Raw genomic sequence first — 19,212 nt, 5'->3', positions numbered from 1 at the left:
CAGCTTCAGGTAACCTCCTGTAGGTCTCAGGGTCTTCTGTGTCTGATAATAGGCTTAAAATTCCTCCCTCCTCATTTATACTGCCTAATCAATGCTAAGAACACTAAGAACTGCCATGATTTGGTTATTTTGCAGTTTCTTACCCAGATCAGTTTACCGCTCAGTTCCTTTATTAGTTTCCTGCAGGTAGAATCATCAAGCAATGGTCATGTCCCAGAGTTGTCTTCCAAGTACAGATTAGGTATACTGAAAGGGTTCATCAACTTCCTCTCTACCAGCCAAGCCTCCAGATTTTATAAACCCTGTCTATGCAAGGGGATTATCTGCATCATGCTTTAAGCCCTCTCCATGGGTTCCCTGGGGTTCTTCAAGCCAGTTTAGGAATCCAAGTGCAGTTACTTTCTGCAAACTTATTCCTCGTATCAGACAACATTTTAGACAACAATTTCTATAGCCTTCTTCATAAGCCACCTTCTTGTAGTCTCCTTTCTTGCCATAGACCAGTGGTTCTCAACTAGGGATGATTTTGCCCTCGGGGACATTTGGCAATGAATGGAGAGAATTTTTCCTTTATTTTTATTGTGATAAACTACACATAACATAAAATTCACCATTTTAAACTACTATACAATACAGTGTATTTGACGCATTCAAATGTGTAACCATCACCTCTACCTAGTTCCAGAACATTTTTATCACCCCAAAAGGAAATCCTATAATGATTAAGCAGTCATTCCCAATTCCCCTTTTCCTCAATCCAGCGGATTTGGGGGGCCAGGAAGCAGGGCCTCTAACTGAAAGCATGCTATGATTGATACCTTTCCTCTCACATGACGATACTCATACCTTTCATTATTCTCTGCTATTAAGAACTTATGACCACTAATCTGCTTTCTGTCTCTATAGATTTGCCTATTCTGGATATTTCATGTAAGTGAAATCATAAAATACATGGCCTTTTCTGTCTGGCTTCTTCGATGTAGCATAATGTTTTCAAGGTTCATCCACGTTGTATAATGTATAAGTACTTCATTCCTTATTATGGCTGAGTAATATTCCACTATATGGATATACCACATTTGGTGTACCTATTCTTCAGTTGATGGACACTGGGGTTATTTCCACCTTTTTTAGCTATTAGAGACATTTCTGATTCATGACTTGGAGGATTCCACTGGTATCTAGTACACAAAGATCAAGAATGCTGTCAAACATTCTACAATGCAAAAGGACAGCCTTCACCACAACAAAGAATTATCCAGTCTAAAATGTCAACAGTGCTGAGGTTGAGAAACCTTGGCATATGCTGTAAAATGACTACTACAGAGTCAATGATTCAGGGGATCTCACTTGATAGGTTCTGACTAGCATCTGAATGAATCATCAATGCAGCACTCAGGGCCTTACTGCCCTCCTCTTTCAATCCATCTTCTAGAAGCTACTAGAACTCTGGTTCTTTTTCCTTTCTCCTCTAGTCAAGAGGTTGATTGCCTTGAAGGCTGCCGGACCCTTCCGTGGACTTGAAATACAGATCATCGTCTTTGCTTTCCTTTCAATAGGCAGCTGGTACTAATGTCTGAAACGCCTCTCTTGCATCTCAGGATTTGGCTCCTGCCACAGGATCTTAACTTTTATAACAATAATATTTAAACATACAAGCTTTTAACATAAATTAGAACATGTGCTAAACACACTACACACAGTATTATAGTTAATTCTCACAATAATCTTAAGCACTTGGCATTATTCTTATCTTTCTTTTAGAGATGAGCCTTGGAATTGTTAAGTAAGTTACCCAAGGTTATGTCATTAGTAAGTAGCAAAGTAGGCCTTCAGAAGTAGGTCTCATTCTCAGCCTAAGTTTTTCACTCCAGTGCTATGTACTTTGGGCATTTATCACTTTTGACTAAATATACTCCTACTACTGCAGGAGTAAACCCCATAGGTCTATTGAGGGCAATCCTGGGAAAGTAATCACTCCAGAAAGTGCCTGACTTGTTTTCACTCAGTTCTTCTCACCAAGTAGACAGTTAAGTATCTAAAATAGTGGGAGCAGAAAGATCAAAAGGAAAACAAAACTCGAAGCGTATTCTCCCCTGGTAGAATCCTCACTCCAAGATATTATTATCCACAGCAGTAATTTCCACTGGGAACTTTTGGGGGGCCAGGAAGCAGGGCCTCTAACTGAAAGCATGCTATGATTGATACCTTTCCTCTCACATGACGATACTCATACCTTTCATTATTCTCTGCTATTAAGAACTTCGTATCTTCTGTGTGTATTGGTGTCTTTCCCTCACTCATGCCACCATGCGGGAACTCTATCTCACCACACAGGGTCTTACACAAAAGCTCAAATAATGTTTGTAAATAAATACAATTCTACAAGTATCTCAGTGCCTTTTCACCATGTGAACACTCAAATTTAGTGCTTTTCACCAAGCATATATCTAGAATGTCCAAACTGGCACCTATATTACCTCAGTTACCTCAGCAGAAACTTTCAACCTAAGAATAGGCCATCCCCGGCACCAGGACACTGCACTCCCCTGGGTTATGTGGATACTTTACCCTCGTCGGTAAGGACTAACATGAACAATGACACACAGGCAGTTCCACTCTCAATAAAAACATGTTTGCACATTGTCTTATACTAGCTTCATGACAACACAGAAGTTCAGAAGCTACAGTGTAAAAGCTGCAACTCTAAGTATCATCACAGAAAAGAAATTTTACAAGATTGGCCCTGAATCAATGGGAGAGGCAAGATCTGAACTTTGCTACTAACACCTCATTAGTCCAAGCTGCCATATTTAGGTCAACAGGGCTATTAATGTTACAAGGTACATTAACTCAGTCAGGCTTTTCAGCAAGGAGGGAGACGAGGTGGTATCAAGGAAAAAAAGAGCTTTCCTTGCCCTGTTTGCCAGACTTCTTTTGTAACAAAGTGACGCATTAATTTTCTATGCTAAACTCCCAACTCTTTCAGTATTGCTTAAGGTAACCCCTGGCTATAACTCCTAGACCATGTGAATGTTAATAATTTCCACAAAACTTCCATTTTCCTGAAACATAACATTTAAATTTTAAAAAATTATTTGGGGTATCTATATACCAGAATTTATAGTAAGCAATGGTCCATGTGGAAGGCTTTCATTACATATTGCTAATGTAGGATTTATAGCTTTCAATCCTCTTTACCTTTTGCTTTTGTCTATATTATTTCAAATTCAGTTGATGTTAAAACTCTACTTACTTCTTCATTTTGAGGGGTTGGAGGAGGTCTTTCTAAATCCAGAAAATCTAGTGGTCTTTCACTTAGCGTAAGTACACGAGGTGGTGTTTTTAGTGCCAGAGGTTTAAAGGGAGTTGACTGAATAAGGTCAAGATCTGCTGGTCTTGAAAATGGAATGTCTTCATTATTTCCTGGGAGTAAAAAAATAAAAAGGAAAGGAGGGAGGTTTTAAAAGACAGTGGTTTTATTAAAATGTATCTGCCACTACACATCCCCTACAATGACTAAAATTAAAGACTGAGAGTACAAAGTGTTGGCAAGGATGTGGAGCGATGGAAACTCTCATACACCACTGTTGGGAACATAATATGTACAATCAATTTCAAAAACAGCTTGACAGGTTTTCATAAAGTTAAACATAACTTATGGTATAATCTAGCAATTCCACTCCTAGAAATACGAAAACACACATCTCTACAAGAACTTGTACTTTAATGAAGCTTTATTCCTAACAGACCCAAACAAGAAACAACCCAAATCTCCATCAATAGGTGAATTCACAAACAAATTGTGGTATATGCAAATAGTGGAATAGGACTCAGCAATAAAATGGAATGAACAACTGATACAAGCAAGAACAGGAAAGAATTTCAAAAAACATTACACTAAGCAAAAGCCAGACCCAAGAGTATGAACTGTATCATTCCATTTATATGAAACTCTAGAAGAGATGAATCTAGTCTCTGGTTATAGAAAGGAGATTATGGTTGCCTGGAATTGAGGGGGGAGGAACTTAAGGAGATGGGGCACAAGGAAACCTTTCAGGGTAATGAAAATGTTCTATATCTAGACTGTGGTGGAAGGTCACTGGAGTACATGCATTTGTCAAAACTCATCAAGCTTCACACTTAAAAATTACATGTATTTTATGTATGTAAATTATGTCTCAATTAGTTGAATTAGTAAAAAATACTGTCTGAAATTTCAGGCGATTATAATAAACCTTTTGAAAATAATGTAAAGTTGTATTTCCCATCCCCTTTTCTAAATAGTATTTTGAAAAACCCAGAAGTTTTCATAAAAATACATAAAACAAAGACTTATCAGATAACTTTATAAACAAATGTAAAAATACCTGCTACAACAATCCTCTCTGGAACCTGCATAATGACACTAGCGTTTGGAACTCCTTCTTGGAATCCTTGTTCCAGGTCAGCATTTGGTGGTGCTACCTTTAATTTCTCCGGGACCCTCATTTGCTGACTAATACCTTCGGTGTATTCCATTTCATACTGAATTCGACTAATCTCCGCCATCTCAGCAGCAGTGGGAGAAGGAAATGCTGCCCCACTCACTCTGTGGGCAAAAATTTAAAGACGGGGTGACTGTTAAAATGTCAGTCTTCTTTACGAAGTGAAGTTAGAAGACAATACCTTGTAGGAAGCGCAAAAGGAGACTTCTCATTTGTGAGTAGTGAATACATACAAAGGAAAAGTAAAAGACTGAAGAAAATGTTTTCCTCAACATAATGCCTTCTCACTTATCAGCTGAAATGGCACCCTAAGGATATTGGTTAAAAGCAAAATTTAAAATTATTGTATAACCACAAAACAAATGTGCACACACATATACACTACCTTTCTCTCTGCATAGCTATGCATGCAGCTTATAAATCAAAAATGAATGAAATAAAACTTAAATTAAAATTTCCTAGTTAATAATTTGAGGGAAAGCTGCTAGGATTTTATAAAAATAAATTAAGAATTGCTGTCATGCATGAAAAAAATAAAACCTTTTAATGATGAAAATCAAATTCATAAAGTAAATAAGGCTAATTCTAAATTTATTTAAAAAATGTATTCCCCTGAAAAATCACAAGATACAAATTCAAACTTCTCTTACTGAATGTATACCTGGTGACTGAGATGCAATGAACACCAAATATAGAATATGTAGCAATGAATCCTTCCTGGATGCATTCGTTTCGTGGGATTAAAAGCTTCACATTAACCTGTATTTAATTTCATATTTACATGTATATTTTTTAAAAAGCATGACATGCCTTAATGGGGAAAGACAGTACAAATGCATTGAATAACTTTCTAAATTAGAGAAGGATCCATGCTTCAGGAAAATGCAGAGGAAAGTTACCCCCAAATACAAAATGTTGAAAGAAGTGTAAAAGAGCATGGTTAGCCGATGGCAATCAGCTTTAAAGCCACTATCTCTCAAGCCTACAGCACCAGCTCAACTGAATAAAATGTCACTGACCTTCCTAGGGGTGTGTCACTGCTTGTTCTTTTACTCATTTTTAATACAGTAAATACACGTCTAGAATAGCTATTAAGATACTGCTACCCTGCAGTTGAGTTTACTTTATACAACAATTCCCCTACAGATCTGAACTTTTTTGGAGGTGTACATAACAACACGGACACTGCTTTTCCAGCTGTAAAAAAGAAAGAATAAAAATCAGTATTTCAACAATTCATTAAAAAAAAACCATGAATAAAAGTAAATATCTACTTAAAATTATCTCTAAGACTTGATTTACAAAACCAATTTTCATATTTCTCCCAAACAGAGTTATTCTATACCTCAAAACTCATAAAGATGATTTTACACACAGTCACTATTTTATGATTTCCCAAACAGGATAATCAAACGTATATAAATATATGAAGTCAGAGTAAAAAAAAAAAAAGAAAAAAAAAAATTTGCCATAAGACTCCTTTAATCATTATATTCTGAAAGGGGAAAAAGTCCTTTTCTTTTTTAAGGCTTAAGTACAATACAAGGAAGAAATCATGAAGAGAATGTAAAGGGCAGAAGTAAATATATCTGACATAACCTAAAAAATTGATGTATAAGTAATGGTTTCCTTAAAAGGAAATGACTTCAAAAGCCAAATTACACTGAATTTTCAGCAAAAGATATTATATATAAATCAAGGGCAATAAAAAGTAAAGACGGTATAAAGGTGAGTCATACCTAGGGTATTTCCTAAACTCCATGTCAGAGATGTGTTACAACCCTTGAACTACCTCAATAAGATGCTTAGGAGAGTTCTTGGAGGTTGCTCAGAGTGCTAAGCCCTGACAACTGGTTAATTATGACTGCTAAATTGCTTCCTTTATTCTTTACCAAAATGTGTGAATTTTAAGGATCTGGCATGCAGATGGTTTAAAGACTAAGAAAATAGATTCAAAAGACAAAATTTTTACTCACAAATGTGTACCAACTACAGCTTGCTATTTGGCACTATCTGCTTCTGTGCTTCATATTAAATCCTTTAACTCGCTTCAATGTGCCTGTGCTGGATTTAGAGCCACTTTTGTCCCTAGGGGAGAAAAATAGGAGCTCATTGAAAACCTACATGATACCAACATTAGGGATTCATTGCTGGAAATCCTCTACATGATAAGTCACCAAAGATACACAACCTTATATTAAGAAACCAATACAACACAGAAAAAATTAACAAGCTTACCACCAATTTTAGTCCCACGGACAGGGCCCTACAATCATTCATTAGTTAATGCAAGATAAGATAAAGAACTGTCATCATTTCTGATTTGAATTCAGGAAGATGTGACAGATGAAAAATATTTAAGTTTGAAAGACTCTTAATACTTATGTGTATATAGATATATATTAAGGAGGAAAAAATGCATTTTGGCTAAATTTTCATTCAGCTATTTTCATGCAATACTTGATTTAATTTCATATTTATTTCATTCACAACTTTCAGTCAGTATTTGAATTTGAACCAGTAATATATGCACATGGTACAAAGCACACAAGAACATTCAGAGAAAACACAGTGTCCCACCAGACCCTATCCTACAACCACCTAGGTCCCCACAGGCAATCTCTATTATAATTTTTGTGCATCTTTCTAGAGGAGAAACTCCTCCAATACTTGTGTGTAGATGAAGCACAATAAAAGCTTATATTCAGATATGATATTGAAAAGAGGTATCTCAAAATAATTATAGTCTTGGGACATTATAAATTCAAGTTTTATAATAAACAAGGGACACAAATAACCAGAACATTATCTCCCTGAAATGTGCTGTTCTCCCCACTCCATTTACTGCATTTCAGTCATATTGACTTTCCACCAATACATCATCCCATGAGTGTCAAAATTTCATTAGTTTCATTCTATAGCAGCATCTTATGAGAATCTGTCAGCCTGTAAAATATCACAGACTCAGATCATAAAGATAGATGCTGAAAAGACAACCTCTAGAAAAAGCCAAATTTTCCTGTAGCCTATTTGAGCTACTTAAATTTAAAAAGTAAATAGAGGGGCGCCTGGGTGGCTCAGTCTTTAAGCATCTGCCTTCAGCTCAGGTCATGATCCCAGGGTCCTGGGATGGAACCCCGCATCCGGCTCCCTGCTCAGCGGGAAGCCTGCTTCTCCCTCTCCCACTCCCCCTGCTTGTGTTCCCTCTCTCGCTCGCTCTCTGTCAAATAAATAATAAAAATAAAAATAAAATAAAAAAATAAAAAGTAAATAGAACTTTTCTAAGATATAACACTGTACTGTCCTAATTAGATCAGAATCTATCTTTTTTCCTCCCTCATTAGACTGTAGCATTTTTGGTATTATCTTTTGGCAATACGTAAAATAAACTTCTCATTTGGAGTTAAGATATTAATTCCAGGGGTTCTGTCATTAGAATCTATTAGGCAGCCAGTACACGATTCTCCGTCATATAATTAAGGAGACAAAATCTCTCTCAGAATCACAGATGATTTTAGACCTCTAATCTCTAAGCCTACAAGTTCCCAAATACCAGTAATTTACCAATTTTATAGTTTTTCCACATTCCCACAGTGCATTTACTCTCAACCTACATTTAAGTTTTTCTTTAACTCAACTTTTAAACATCTTAAATGTATTTTATTTTTTTACTGCCTTAAACCATACATGTATAAATACATGTAACCAAAACATAACTAAAAGAAAAAATCCTCATCCATATATTATTTAGAATCAAGTCAAATTCCACTCCTGGAAAGTGTCCCAAATTTGGGACAAATGATTCAAGCTTGACTTTCTTATTTTCTATATTAGAACACTGGAACCCAGAGAAATCGTCCAGGAAGTCGCAGAAACAACTTGGGTCAAATTGATTGTGGTTGCAAAGATTTATATAATTCTCCAATTATTAAAAAAAAAAAAGTCCGGTTCTTTATCACTTATTGTGTGGACCTAGTTCAAGGTTTTTATATAGGTCACCCTGTTTCCATTCTCTTTTCAAGCAACTATACTTAAAAAATAGGTGCATTAGCAAATCAGGTTGTAGTAATGCAGGATTAATTGTAGTTTGGAAAGAAAAGCCACAAAAACTTGAAAAAAAACACAAATCCACAAATTTTAAAATAAGCTTATGAATCCACAGAAAACAAGTTTCAACAGCAGAAGGGAGGAAAGCAACTGCTAAACTTTGTAATCCTGAAACGAGGCAGCCCTATCGGACAGGAAGGGATAGAACACACAATTTCCTTTTGGAAAGAACAGCTAAACCAATTCCCAAGTGTTTGAAACCAAAAAGATAGCAGGTCCTACACATAATTTAATTACACGGGGAGAAGACTACTAAGTATAACTAAGTCGTTCTAATTCTTTCCAAATCCATTTTCCTGAGGGTTTTTCCTTTGGGATCTCATTAGCCGACGAAACTGACACAGAAACAAATGCTTTTAATCTAGGGAGAGAAAACACTTAAGGTCCTTCAGGTCAAGTCTCTCAGCGGACGGGAGCCTTGAATACAACTGGCTCCACACTGGGGAACAAGGGCTGTGGGGCGTTTCTTATCTGTCGCAATGAAAAGCTGTCACCACTTGGAAAGGGTACTCATGCCTACAGAGCGCCCCTTGCTCTAACGCTGTAGGACGCGGCCCGGGGTGTTCTTGCACCATCCAAGGGGCCTCGTCCTGCAGGTGAAGGTCGGAGGCTCGGCGGAACCGGCGCCCGAGCTTTCCTCCTCCGGCTTCCCGGCTCCTGGAAGGAAATCCGAGGAGCGACTAACTCCCAGCATCCACACCTGGGAGCAAGCGCGCTTACAGACCCACCCGACCCGGGGCCTCCCGCCGCCGACCGGCTTCCAGCACCGCCTTCCTTTCCGAACACACGTATTTCCCACAAAGCAAAACAAAACAAAACAAAACAAAAAACTACTTGTCAAGCTGGCTGGCGTCTGGTCCAAGGTCATTCTGAAAGGGGCCAGAGCCTCGGCCGGGAAGGATGAGGGGAAACCCCCAGCAAAGCTCCGCGTTCAAGCTCTCAGGACGCCCCCAGTGTTTCCCCCACCCCCTCTCCCAGACTGTCAAAATGAGACCCCGACCTAGAAAGGTGGGGGCAGGTTAGCCCCAAAACGTTCGCAGGAGCGTGTGCTGCTCTCCTCAGGGACCGAGGAGGTGGCAAGGTCCTGAGGAGGAGGAAAGGCCAGAGCCCGGAGGTCGGGACTCGCGGGGACGCCATGGACCGGCCGGGGCCACCGCGGGCCCCTCCGTCGGCCGGACGGTCACGGCCGCGGCGCTAGGCCTCGGGCCGCGGGTCGCGGGTCCCGGGTCGGGAAGGCATCAGCACTCACCCCTGGGCCCGCTGGAGGGTCCCCGGCGAGGGCCGCCGCCCGCCGGCTCCCGGGGCGTTCGGCTGGGCGCTCCTAGAGGCGGTTGGCCGAGCGCACTGCGGCGCCGGGGCAAAGCACCGGCCGAAGCGGCCCAAAGCGGGCCGGCAGAGACGCGAGAACGGCCGGGGCTGACCCTTGCCAGGAGCCGTAGCTGAGGCGGGTTCGTGGTCATGTGACGCAGGGAAGGGCGGATGTGAGGCTCACGCACAGGAGCGGGGGCAGTGCGACGGCGATACGGGGACATATTTGTTGAGGGCAAAGTGCGCCAACCGGAGGCAACAACCCTTCCGTGGTATGAGTTTGGTTCACGCTTGAACTTAACTAGAGTTCGTGATCTGTAAGACCCACGTGTTTACAAGGTAAACCTTCGATAGCCAGTTAAAATGACTATTTTTCAGGACTGTTTGCATCAAAATCTCTGTGGCGTGAGGCCTAATACTCTGAATATTTCACCAACACTGCAGGTGATACTCCAATTTTGATTACTGGTCGAGCCCTCTAATTATTAGATGTCTTCTTGACGGTGACCGCTGCCCTGACTGGCTTCACTAATCCCTCACTATGAGAATGCTGGAAAAGGAGAAGTTCGGTTTCACAGTAGTTAGCAGCCTTGTTTAGCTTCGGGAGAGCCCTCTCTGGATCTAACCAGCTAACTAACTTCCCGTGGGAAACTCGGGGCTATGCTCCCCAACATTGGGACAGACTGAAGCCAAATCGCGGGATATTTTGTATGCCTGAACTTTAACAGTCGAACAAGGACATACACGTGAGTAGGTACTTCTCTAGAATCTAGAGATATTCCAGAGCGGTTACCATTCTTCAAAATAATTTGGGAAGCACTTTGAGAATTATGTTCTTGGGTCCCTTCGTAATAGTGGCAAACCATTCTTCTGTGAGAATAGATAGATTTTAGGAATGATGCGTCATTCCAAACCAACCTTTTGGGGGAGGATAGAAAGACCAAGCTGGGTAAGCCATCCATAACTAAGACTTGTGGAAATGAGGGCCCTGCTGCTTCCCACACCCTTCCACTTCTTAATTACTTGCAGTTTGCGTTTTACTCCTGCCCCCTCCGCACAAGAAAAACGTTTTGAACAAATGAAGGTTGTGAACCAGTTGCCAGATCCGGTCTTCTCCCTTAATTCTGATCACGCTTAATCTTCCTGAATCATTTGATTCTGTTAAAGGAGTCAGTGTGGTACATGAAACCACCAAACATTGGTAGTAGATTCTCAACGGAAAAAAAAAAAAAAGAAGGCTTTTTCTCTCCCTTACCTGGAAACTCTGCCCCCTTGTTTTTTGTGATACAGCTTCATGCTGGGTCTTCCATCATTAATGTAGACATTCCTGTTTAGGATTCAATCCATCACTGACTATCTTTGCATCCATAACTGTCTCAAATCTTTTGTGGGGAAAAGGTGGCATATAAATCTAAATAAATTAGCACATACATTTCGTCTCATCCTGTTGCACTAGTTCTAGCCAATTCTTCATAAGTGCCCCTTTAGAGTTTTAATCCTAACAGGGTTTCAAACTCAGATTTTCTCCTTCTTCCCAGTCCAGATACCTTCTCTTGATTTTTTTTTCAGGTAATGGCAAGATTATTTTCCAATCATCAAGTTTCAAAATTCTGAAGTCATCATTCACTGTTTCCCAAGCCCCCATCCTCAATGCCAACTGCCCTCTTTCTCTGTCTGTTCTGTTCCCACTGCTAAATCACTACCCATCATCTGGGCTGATAACCTTTTAATTGGCCTCCTGAGCTCCAATCATTTTTCTCCTCTAATTGTTACCAGAGGTTGAATCCACAAAGAACCTAGTTTTAAAAATTGTGAAATCCCAAATTTGAAGCCCCAGGTTTAAAAGAAATTGATGATTTATAGTTCTCTACAATTCAAAAGTCCATTAACAGCAATCCAGTAATTTTTAAAAACACTTGAAATTATGAAATAGCCTGGCAAGGGCAGTATATAAAATACTGGGCCTTCTAGGTTACCGTTTATATGATCATTCTACTCTTGTCAGAATCTTCACTGCTCTTATACCGGCCAATGAAATACAAGTTCAACCTGGTATTTGAAACTCTATCTAATATGGCCCTAACTCCTACAATGCCAGTTTATTTACCACTGTGTATGTGTATGCACATGTGATGTTTACATATACAGAGAATACATATATTCCATATATTCCTATCTATTCCATGTATGTTCTTGTACTCTATATATTCTTGACCATTAATTATTCTCTGAGATTGCTTCATGCTTTCCTAACTGCTTACCCTTATCCATAATATTCCTGCTACCTGGAATGCCATCCTGCTTCTGGCCTCCTTCTGCTTCTTGAAATCCTAACTGCCCTTAAAGGACCACCTAAAAATTTCTTCTTTCATAATTATTTCCTGAGGCCTCCAACTTTTGAATCACTATTTGTCATCTCTTACGGCACTTATTCTGTCCAGTGTTATAATTAATCTATGTATTTGCCTTATTTTCTGCCACCAGATTAAGTTCTATGTTTGAGACCAAGGTCTATGTCTCACTCATCTGGATGTCTTCTGTGTAGCCAGATATCTTGAGCATGCTGTAGGTCTCGGGTATAAAGTGATGGGACCTACTTCCTGGTTTGGCTGATAAACCCAATTCCAAAGCAATAGTTTAAAAAGGTTTTGAGCAATGTCAGCATTTTTAGAAAAACTATAGAGTCTACAAACACCTGGAGAGGGTCATATTTTATCTGGATGTTTAGATTTAGCCTGGTTATTCAAAATCAGTTACTTTTTCCTCTGTGTTTGGTTGTTTCTCAGTTTCCAGTAGGCAGAGCTGGAAATAGGATGAGGTGAACTAGGCAGTGTTAGGGCTCTGCAAGTCCCCCATCAGTAGGTTGCTAAGAATCCATTAGAGACTGATCACAATTTTTCCTTCCAAACAGACTTGCAAGTAGAGAGAGAGAGATCACAAATACAATGTTCATCCCTCTACTTGCCAGCAGTAAAAATATGTTCATTTAAAGGTATTAACACATTTTTTGGGCTCAAAATGTTTTCAATGTAGATTTTTTGGCCCAATTATTAAAATATTTCTAATATATTTGAGCAACAATCTTCTTTGTCTTCTTAGAACTATTACCCAAGATCACTGTTCAGTTTCTTCCTTTGATAATCTTGATTGGCATTTAACACAGCCTGAAAGTTCCTTACTTACAAAATTTCTTATTTTGTATATTAAAAGCATTCCTCTTTACCATTTTTCTACATTTAAAATTTTATGAATATTTTTCCTTGAATGAGGAATATTTATATTATAAATGGGAAACATTTATCAAAATGTATGACCCATAATTTCTGTAATCTATACGTTTTCTTACTGATTTGTAAAAATTTCTTAAACACCCTAATAGAAAATGAGCAAAGATGTGATTACGCCCTCCAAAGGAAAACAAAAAACAGGCACTAATACAAAATAAGCAAATACAAATAAAAATAAAAAAGCAAATACGAATTAATTAAAAGAGCAAATACTAATTAAGTGACAAATATGCAGCATCACTGGTAGTGAGCAGAATGTAAATTAAAGTGGGATAGGCAAAATTGTAAAAGAACAGCTATATCCAGAATTGGTAAAAGCATATGGAGATGGGTGTTTACATTGTTGATATAGCTGGAAATTCTAACCTTCCTGGAGAACATTTTTTTTTTTTTTAAGATTTTATTTATTTATTTGACAGAGAGAGACACAGCGAGAGAGGGAACATAAGCAGGGAGAGTGGGTGAGGGAGAAACAGGCTTCCTGCCCAGCAGGAAGCCCGATGCGGGGCTTGATCCCAGGACCCTGGGATCATGACCTGAGCCGAAGGCAGCCACTTAACAACTAAGCCACCCAGGCACCCCTGGAGAACATTTTTATATGTATACCAAAGACCTAAGATCCTGTGAGTCCTTTGATTCTATAATTTTCCTTCTAGAGATTGATCCTGAGGAAGTAACTGGAAAATGTTAAATGAAATGTGTACAGTATTTCCATAATAAAACTAAATTAAGTGTCCATCAATTGGGGGATTCATTGACTTATGTTGTAAATCCATGCAGTGGACTATGGTGTAAATAATGATTAGTTCTTGTCTATTGATGTGAAAAAATATCCATAGAGTATTAAGTTAAAAAAAAACTGGTTACAACCAGCATGTTTTTATTCTATTTTTGTTCAAAAACATATTTATAGGGAAAAACTCTGGAAGGGCATATACCTTAATTATTTTGGGTGAGGGTGACTGGTTAGATCATGGCAATTTTTATATTCTTCATAACTTTTGTATTGTCTGTTGTTTTTACAGTGAACATTTATTTTTACAATTCAAAAAAATTATTTCCACTTTGAAAAAAATAAGACCAGAAAGAATTTTTTCAATTTTATTTTTAGACAATACAATAAAATAATTTTAGCTATAATTACAGAAATATTAGTCCATTACAATATTGTAATGTTGTCAGGATAATAATATAAAATATTCAATATATTTTAAATATATTTCATTTGGTTATAGAGTAAACATTAAATTAAGTTTAGTTGCAGTAAGTTACATTTGCTGCATAGAAAGATCTTTGTAAGTTAAATTAGCAATAAAATTCAAATTCAGCATTATTGTAATACTTTTATAAATAAGTTAATAATGTTTACCTTGCAAAAAGAGAGACTGCTGAGAAATCCATTATTTTAGTACACTGTGAAATTCAAAAGTTGAAGCCCCATTTAGAAAAGAAACAAGTTATTTACATTTTATCTACAAAGTTAAGTCTTCATAACATTGTAAGCTACTCATAGGCATCTGGAAAGTAATGCATGAGAGCCGTGTTTTAAGGTTCAGTCTCAAAGGTATTACTGAGCAACTGTTAATATGGCTTCACTGGAATGTAAGGCTTTAGCATCACCTGGCTTTCTCAGAAGTTAAACACTGCTAAGAGGGCAAGAGAACATGGAGGCTTGGATAAGCAGAGGCCAGTAATTAGGCATTAGCACCAATCTAGGGGTTTTACGTATTAGTAAAATTAGACGATCTTAGGGTCGTTTGTGATTTTGGACTTTAAAGCGAGGCACAGATGGAGTAGTTATGGCCAGCTGTACCTCGTAACTGCCTGTAGAATCGTTTCTCGGCTGTTTACCTACAGCACTTTGTTCTTAATTTTGAGTGTGTCGGAAATGACGTGGAGGGCTTGTGAAAATGCAGATTTCTGGGCTTTACCCCTAGAGTTTCTGAATCTGTAGGTCTGAGGTCAGCCCTAAAATTTGCATTTGTAGCAAGTTCCCAGAGGCTGCTGATGCAGCTGGCCCAGGGACCACACTTTGAGAACTATTGTCCTATAGAGGGTTTGTGGCCATCAGTTAGCCCCTATACGCCATTATGGTACAACTGGGACAGGAGGATATTTTTCGAGCAAAAAAGTCTTAGTATCAGGTGAGTCTAAGTAAATAAGCTAAGTAAAATGCCCTTTATAATGTTTAAATGTAAAAATGGCTTGAGAGCAGTCACCTGAGCAGTGAAGGGTGGGAACCAAGGTCACAGTCTGTGCTGTCCTCTGGGGTCCCACCTTCACCTTCATTTACAGAGCAACTGAGACTGAAGCAATAACCTGAATTTAAATATCAGCACCACCAACGCCACCTGGGTGGATCAGGAAGCATCTTCAGAGCTTTGCCTCAGGATACCTGGCCTCTGAGATCCATCAAATAGCGCTACCATCAAGTTCAAGTGGTTCTTAGTTTCTTGCAGATCTTTGTTTTCTTAACGTTGTTCCTACTTTGGCTTCCGTGATGCCTAAGAGAAGCTAGATGTCCTGGGCTTTCCCTGGGCAGAGATCTTTTTGTAAACCTTTATTGAGGCCTACTGAATGATGATGATGGAATATAAGAACAGTGACGAAGAAAAGGGGCGAAAAAGCCAGCTCAGAAACGTGGGAGTCATAACAGCAACAGTAAGTTAGTTACTTTTCTGGGATATCAGATCAGAAACATTAGTCTCTTTTTCTCCCTCTTCCTATCTGTAATTTAGCACAGTGCCTGGGGCATGGCTTGGTGCTAAATGAAATGCTTGTTCAGTTGAATTAAGTAACCTTGGGAATGTATCAACACACTGAAAAGCAAGTCTTAAGTCTTATATCTGTAAAGCTATACAATTTGTGCATTAAGATTTTTACAGGACTCTTTCAACATGGTTGGTGAGACTATGTAATATAAAACACATAATTTTTTACAAAAGAAGAATTAGAGAAGTAGTCAGGGAATAAATCTGGAAATACCCATGTTACACGGAATATGAATGGATCACAACAAAGGAAAAATATTTTGAGCCTGATTAGCCAGCAAATGTCTTAAGTTTTCTCAACATTTATAGGGATGGGGATAAAGTACATATCTAATAAGTAGTATCCTTGTTATTTGGGTGGGTGAACTGGTAAAAAAAAAAAAAAAAGATACATTTCAGAGTATGTGTGTAACATCATCCTATTAAAATTAATTCACTAAGGGTAAAAATTTGAATGCAAGCAGGTTACATTGCTGCGGTGAAATGAATTCAATGGACAAACAAAAAATCTTTTTAAAAATATGAACAAAACCATTCAGAGAAACCCTCTTTTGGCCTTAGTCTTGGGTACAATTGAAAGAGCCCTAGAATAACCATGAACCTTAGTTCAGTTCTGGTTTCCTCAGGCTTTAGTTTACTGAACAGGTCTGAAAGTCCAGTCCAGTTAACGAGGCGCCATTACTCCACCTGACCCCGTCTCCATCCAGTCTCAGGGGCTAAAGGGGGTGGTGGCAACAATCTAAAACCAATTTAGCCTCCCTGAGTTTCAAAGACTGGAATAGAAGGGGCAAATCTTGGGAATCCAGTGACCAAATAGCTCTTAACTTGTAGCGTGAGACTTTATACAATTGCCATTGAGATCATGCAATGGATACAAGTGGCATAGGATTTCAGTGGTATTTTTTGAAAAGTCTGCTGCCTTGCCCTAGGAAACTTCGCAAGAGCACAGATTTAGATACCAGGATGGCAGAACTGACTTAAAAGAAATGCTTTGTTGTGTGGGGAAACAAATAGAAACTTTGTACTAAGTCATCACAGAACCATATTGTTTGGTTAGAGAAAAATACCTAAATAAATGTATATTCTGCATCATTACTTGGTTATTTAGGATGAAAAATAACAGTTCTGTTTTTCTTTCGATTTCTTCATTGTCTTCTCTTCATGCACACCCGACAGCGACTTATTATCTTTTCTAACTCCCCAGCTTTCACAGTTGATGGAATAGGTTTTCTGAAATAAAAGCAAAAAACGCAAACAAAAAAATCTCATCAATGTATAGATAAAGAGGGAATACTTGCTGGGTTTGAGATTTATTAATAAATATTGTAGCTCATCTACGGGTGCCTGAGTGGCTCAGTCGGTTAAGCGTCTGCCTTTGGCTCTGGTCATGATCACAGGGTCCTGGGATTGAGCCCCACCCACATCGGGCTCCCTGCTTAGTGGGGAGTCTGCTTCTCCCTCTGCCCCTCCCCCTGCTTGTGTTCTTTCTCTCTCTCTGAAATAAATTAATAAAATCTTAAAAAATATTGTAGCTCATCTAAACTTTATTATAGGAGGCATATTTCTGAAAGGTATATATGTCAACATTTTATAATTTAGTTGTATTTCAGCAGCAGTGAGGAAAACATAGGCTGTGATGCAAACTTACAGATTCTCTATTTTGTAATAAAAACCACCCTTACCCTTTAAATAGTCTGTATTACTCACAAGTCTTGCAGTACAGTAAATTAAGAGCAGCAGATCATTTCGTGGTTTTATTCAGTAACTTGCTATAAGTTCATATACAGATGTTAAATATATTTGGTGGGTGACAAAAATCACATTTTTGGCTCTTTATTGGTGCAATAGTACAAACCCATGGCTACTTGTTGACTGTAGAACACTTGTAAACAGGATTTTGTTGGCACGGGGAGCTCTTTTAAATGTGAGTTCATCAACACACAGGTAATGAAAATCTAACATGGCAACCTCTGAATAGTTCTGCAACTGAGTCATCAGATTAAACTTGACTTTGAATAGTTACCTGAACATTCTTTGGGGGTTTAATGAAGCCAACCAGAAACTGTAGGAATTTGAATAGTAGTTGCACGCTCCTCTTCCATGACATTCTATAAATGGACTGGCTCGGAATTCTTCCAGGCAGGAGCCAGGGGAGGCCAGTGCTTGCCCAGCGCCCTCAGAACCCGCACTTGTGAACTATCACGATAAAAATATCTGGATAAGAATTCTGTGCATGGTGTTCAAATTTTCAGTGCTCTACTTTTTTTTTTTTTTTTTGTAATAGTAAGAAAAAAAATAGTATGAAATAAACTTCTTATGCTTCTTTACCCAGATCTGCTAATACTCCAGGTACTTTCCAAGTTGAGGATTAGTCATCAAAAAGAAAGGAAAAGCTATTTCTTCTGCCTGAAATGCTCCTTTTCCTCAGTCAGCTAGCTCGTTCTCATAGTTCAGGGGTCTGCTTAAATATAACCTCCAGGAGGCTTTCCTTGACCTTGTCCCTTTCACAATCTCCTATTTCCTTCAGAGTACCAATCACCATCTGAATTCATTACCATTATGGTTATTTTGTCTCCTTGCTTGTTGTCTACCTTCACCACTAAGATATAAGTTCCATGACCAGCAGGAACTTTGGTTCATTGTTGGTGTTCTTCTTAGTGCTTAGAACAGTCATGGCACATGGTAGGTGTTCAATAAATACTTGTTGAATTAATGGTTGCATGAATGGATGTCTGTGAGTAAAGAAGGGGGAATAATGTGTCATAACTGATGCTATACAAAATATGAATAACCACCAACCACATATGTGTGGCTATCAGAATCACTGATGGTCAGTCCATAGATTTCTTCATTTAGCACTTAACATCTGGGGCATCTTTCTTTAAAAGGCTTTTTCTCTTAGCCCCCATCTTCATATGAATGTCAAAGGGGCATAGTGTAAGGCAAAAAGAGTTTGGAGCAGACAGACTCAGGTTCAAACCCTAGCTTTACCACTTCCTAGTTGTGAGACCCTGGGGTCTTCATTTTTATTTATGAAACTGTAGAAGACAGGAACTACCTCCAGGGCTTCCATAAGAGTTATGGAACATCTATATAAAGCAGCTGCCGCATTAAAAAAAAAAAAAAAAAAAAAGGCATTCTATTACTAATATGGCATTACTCATCACCTAAATGTCTTATTTAGAATTTGTGGGTAGAGTCATTTTTTTAAAACGCTCCATTATTTACAAAAAACCAACTTACTTAAAAAAA

At 38.6% G+C, this 19,212-nt stretch overlaps 2 protein-coding genes and 1 long non-coding RNA gene across 17 annotated transcripts in view; 1 reads left to right on the top strand and 2 right to left on the bottom strand.

Annotated features, from left to right (window-relative positions):
• Positions 1-10,035, bottom strand: part of MFF (mitochondrial fission factor) — a 31,401-nt gene extending 21,366 nt beyond the window's left edge. For 4 of the 14 annotated variants that reach the window (XM_078071400.1, XM_078071401.1, XM_078071404.1 and 1 more), the window contains exons 1-5: positions 9,844-10,031; positions 6,464-6,575; positions 5,507-5,684; positions 4,371-4,591; positions 3,257-3,426 (exon numbers count right to left, since the gene is read on the bottom strand). In XM_078071400.1, the coding sequence (XP_077927526.1) occupies positions 3,257-3,426; positions 4,371-4,591; positions 5,507-5,544 (429 nt within the window). In that variant the 5' untranslated portion in view covers positions 5,545-5,684; positions 6,464-6,575; positions 9,844-10,031. Of the gene's footprint in view, positions 1-3,256; positions 3,427-4,370; positions 4,592-5,148; positions 5,168-5,506; positions 5,685-6,463; positions 6,576-9,843 lie in introns of those variants that run through there. The other 10 variants (XM_078071391.1, XM_078071396.1, XM_078071394.1 and 7 more) reach the window with 7 other exon arrangements.
• A 57-nt stretch (positions 10,036-10,092) lies between these two features.
• Positions 10,093-19,212, top strand: part of LOC118524033 (uncharacterized) — a 43,406-nt gene continuing 34,286 nt past the window's right edge. For both annotated transcript variants that reach the window (XR_013447399.1, XR_004911398.2), the window contains exon 1: positions 10,093-10,241. This is a non-coding gene — a long non-coding RNA (uncharacterized LOC118524033). The remainder of the gene's footprint in view (positions 10,242-19,212) is intronic.
• The window catches only part of COL4A3 (collagen type IV alpha 3 chain), a 123,377-nt gene continuing 118,595 nt past the window's right edge, over positions 14,431-19,212 (bottom strand). The window contains exons 51-52 of the mRNA XM_036073797.2: positions 17,984-18,156; positions 14,431-17,190 (exon numbers count right to left, since the gene is read on the bottom strand). Coding sequence (XP_035929690.2) covers positions 17,106-17,190; positions 17,984-18,156 — 258 coding nt within the window. The 3' untranslated portion in view covers positions 14,431-17,105. The remainder of the gene's footprint in view (positions 17,191-17,983; positions 18,157-19,212) is intronic.

Source organism: Halichoerus grypus, chromosome 4, assembly GCF_964656455.1.
Source record: "Halichoerus grypus chromosome 4, mHalGry1.hap1.1, whole genome shotgun sequence".
NCBI classification, from domain to species: Eukaryota; Metazoa; Chordata; class Mammalia; order Carnivora; family Phocidae; genus Halichoerus; species Halichoerus grypus.
Note: the sequence above shows the minus strand (reverse complement) of the source record. Positions and strands in the feature narration are given on the sequence as shown.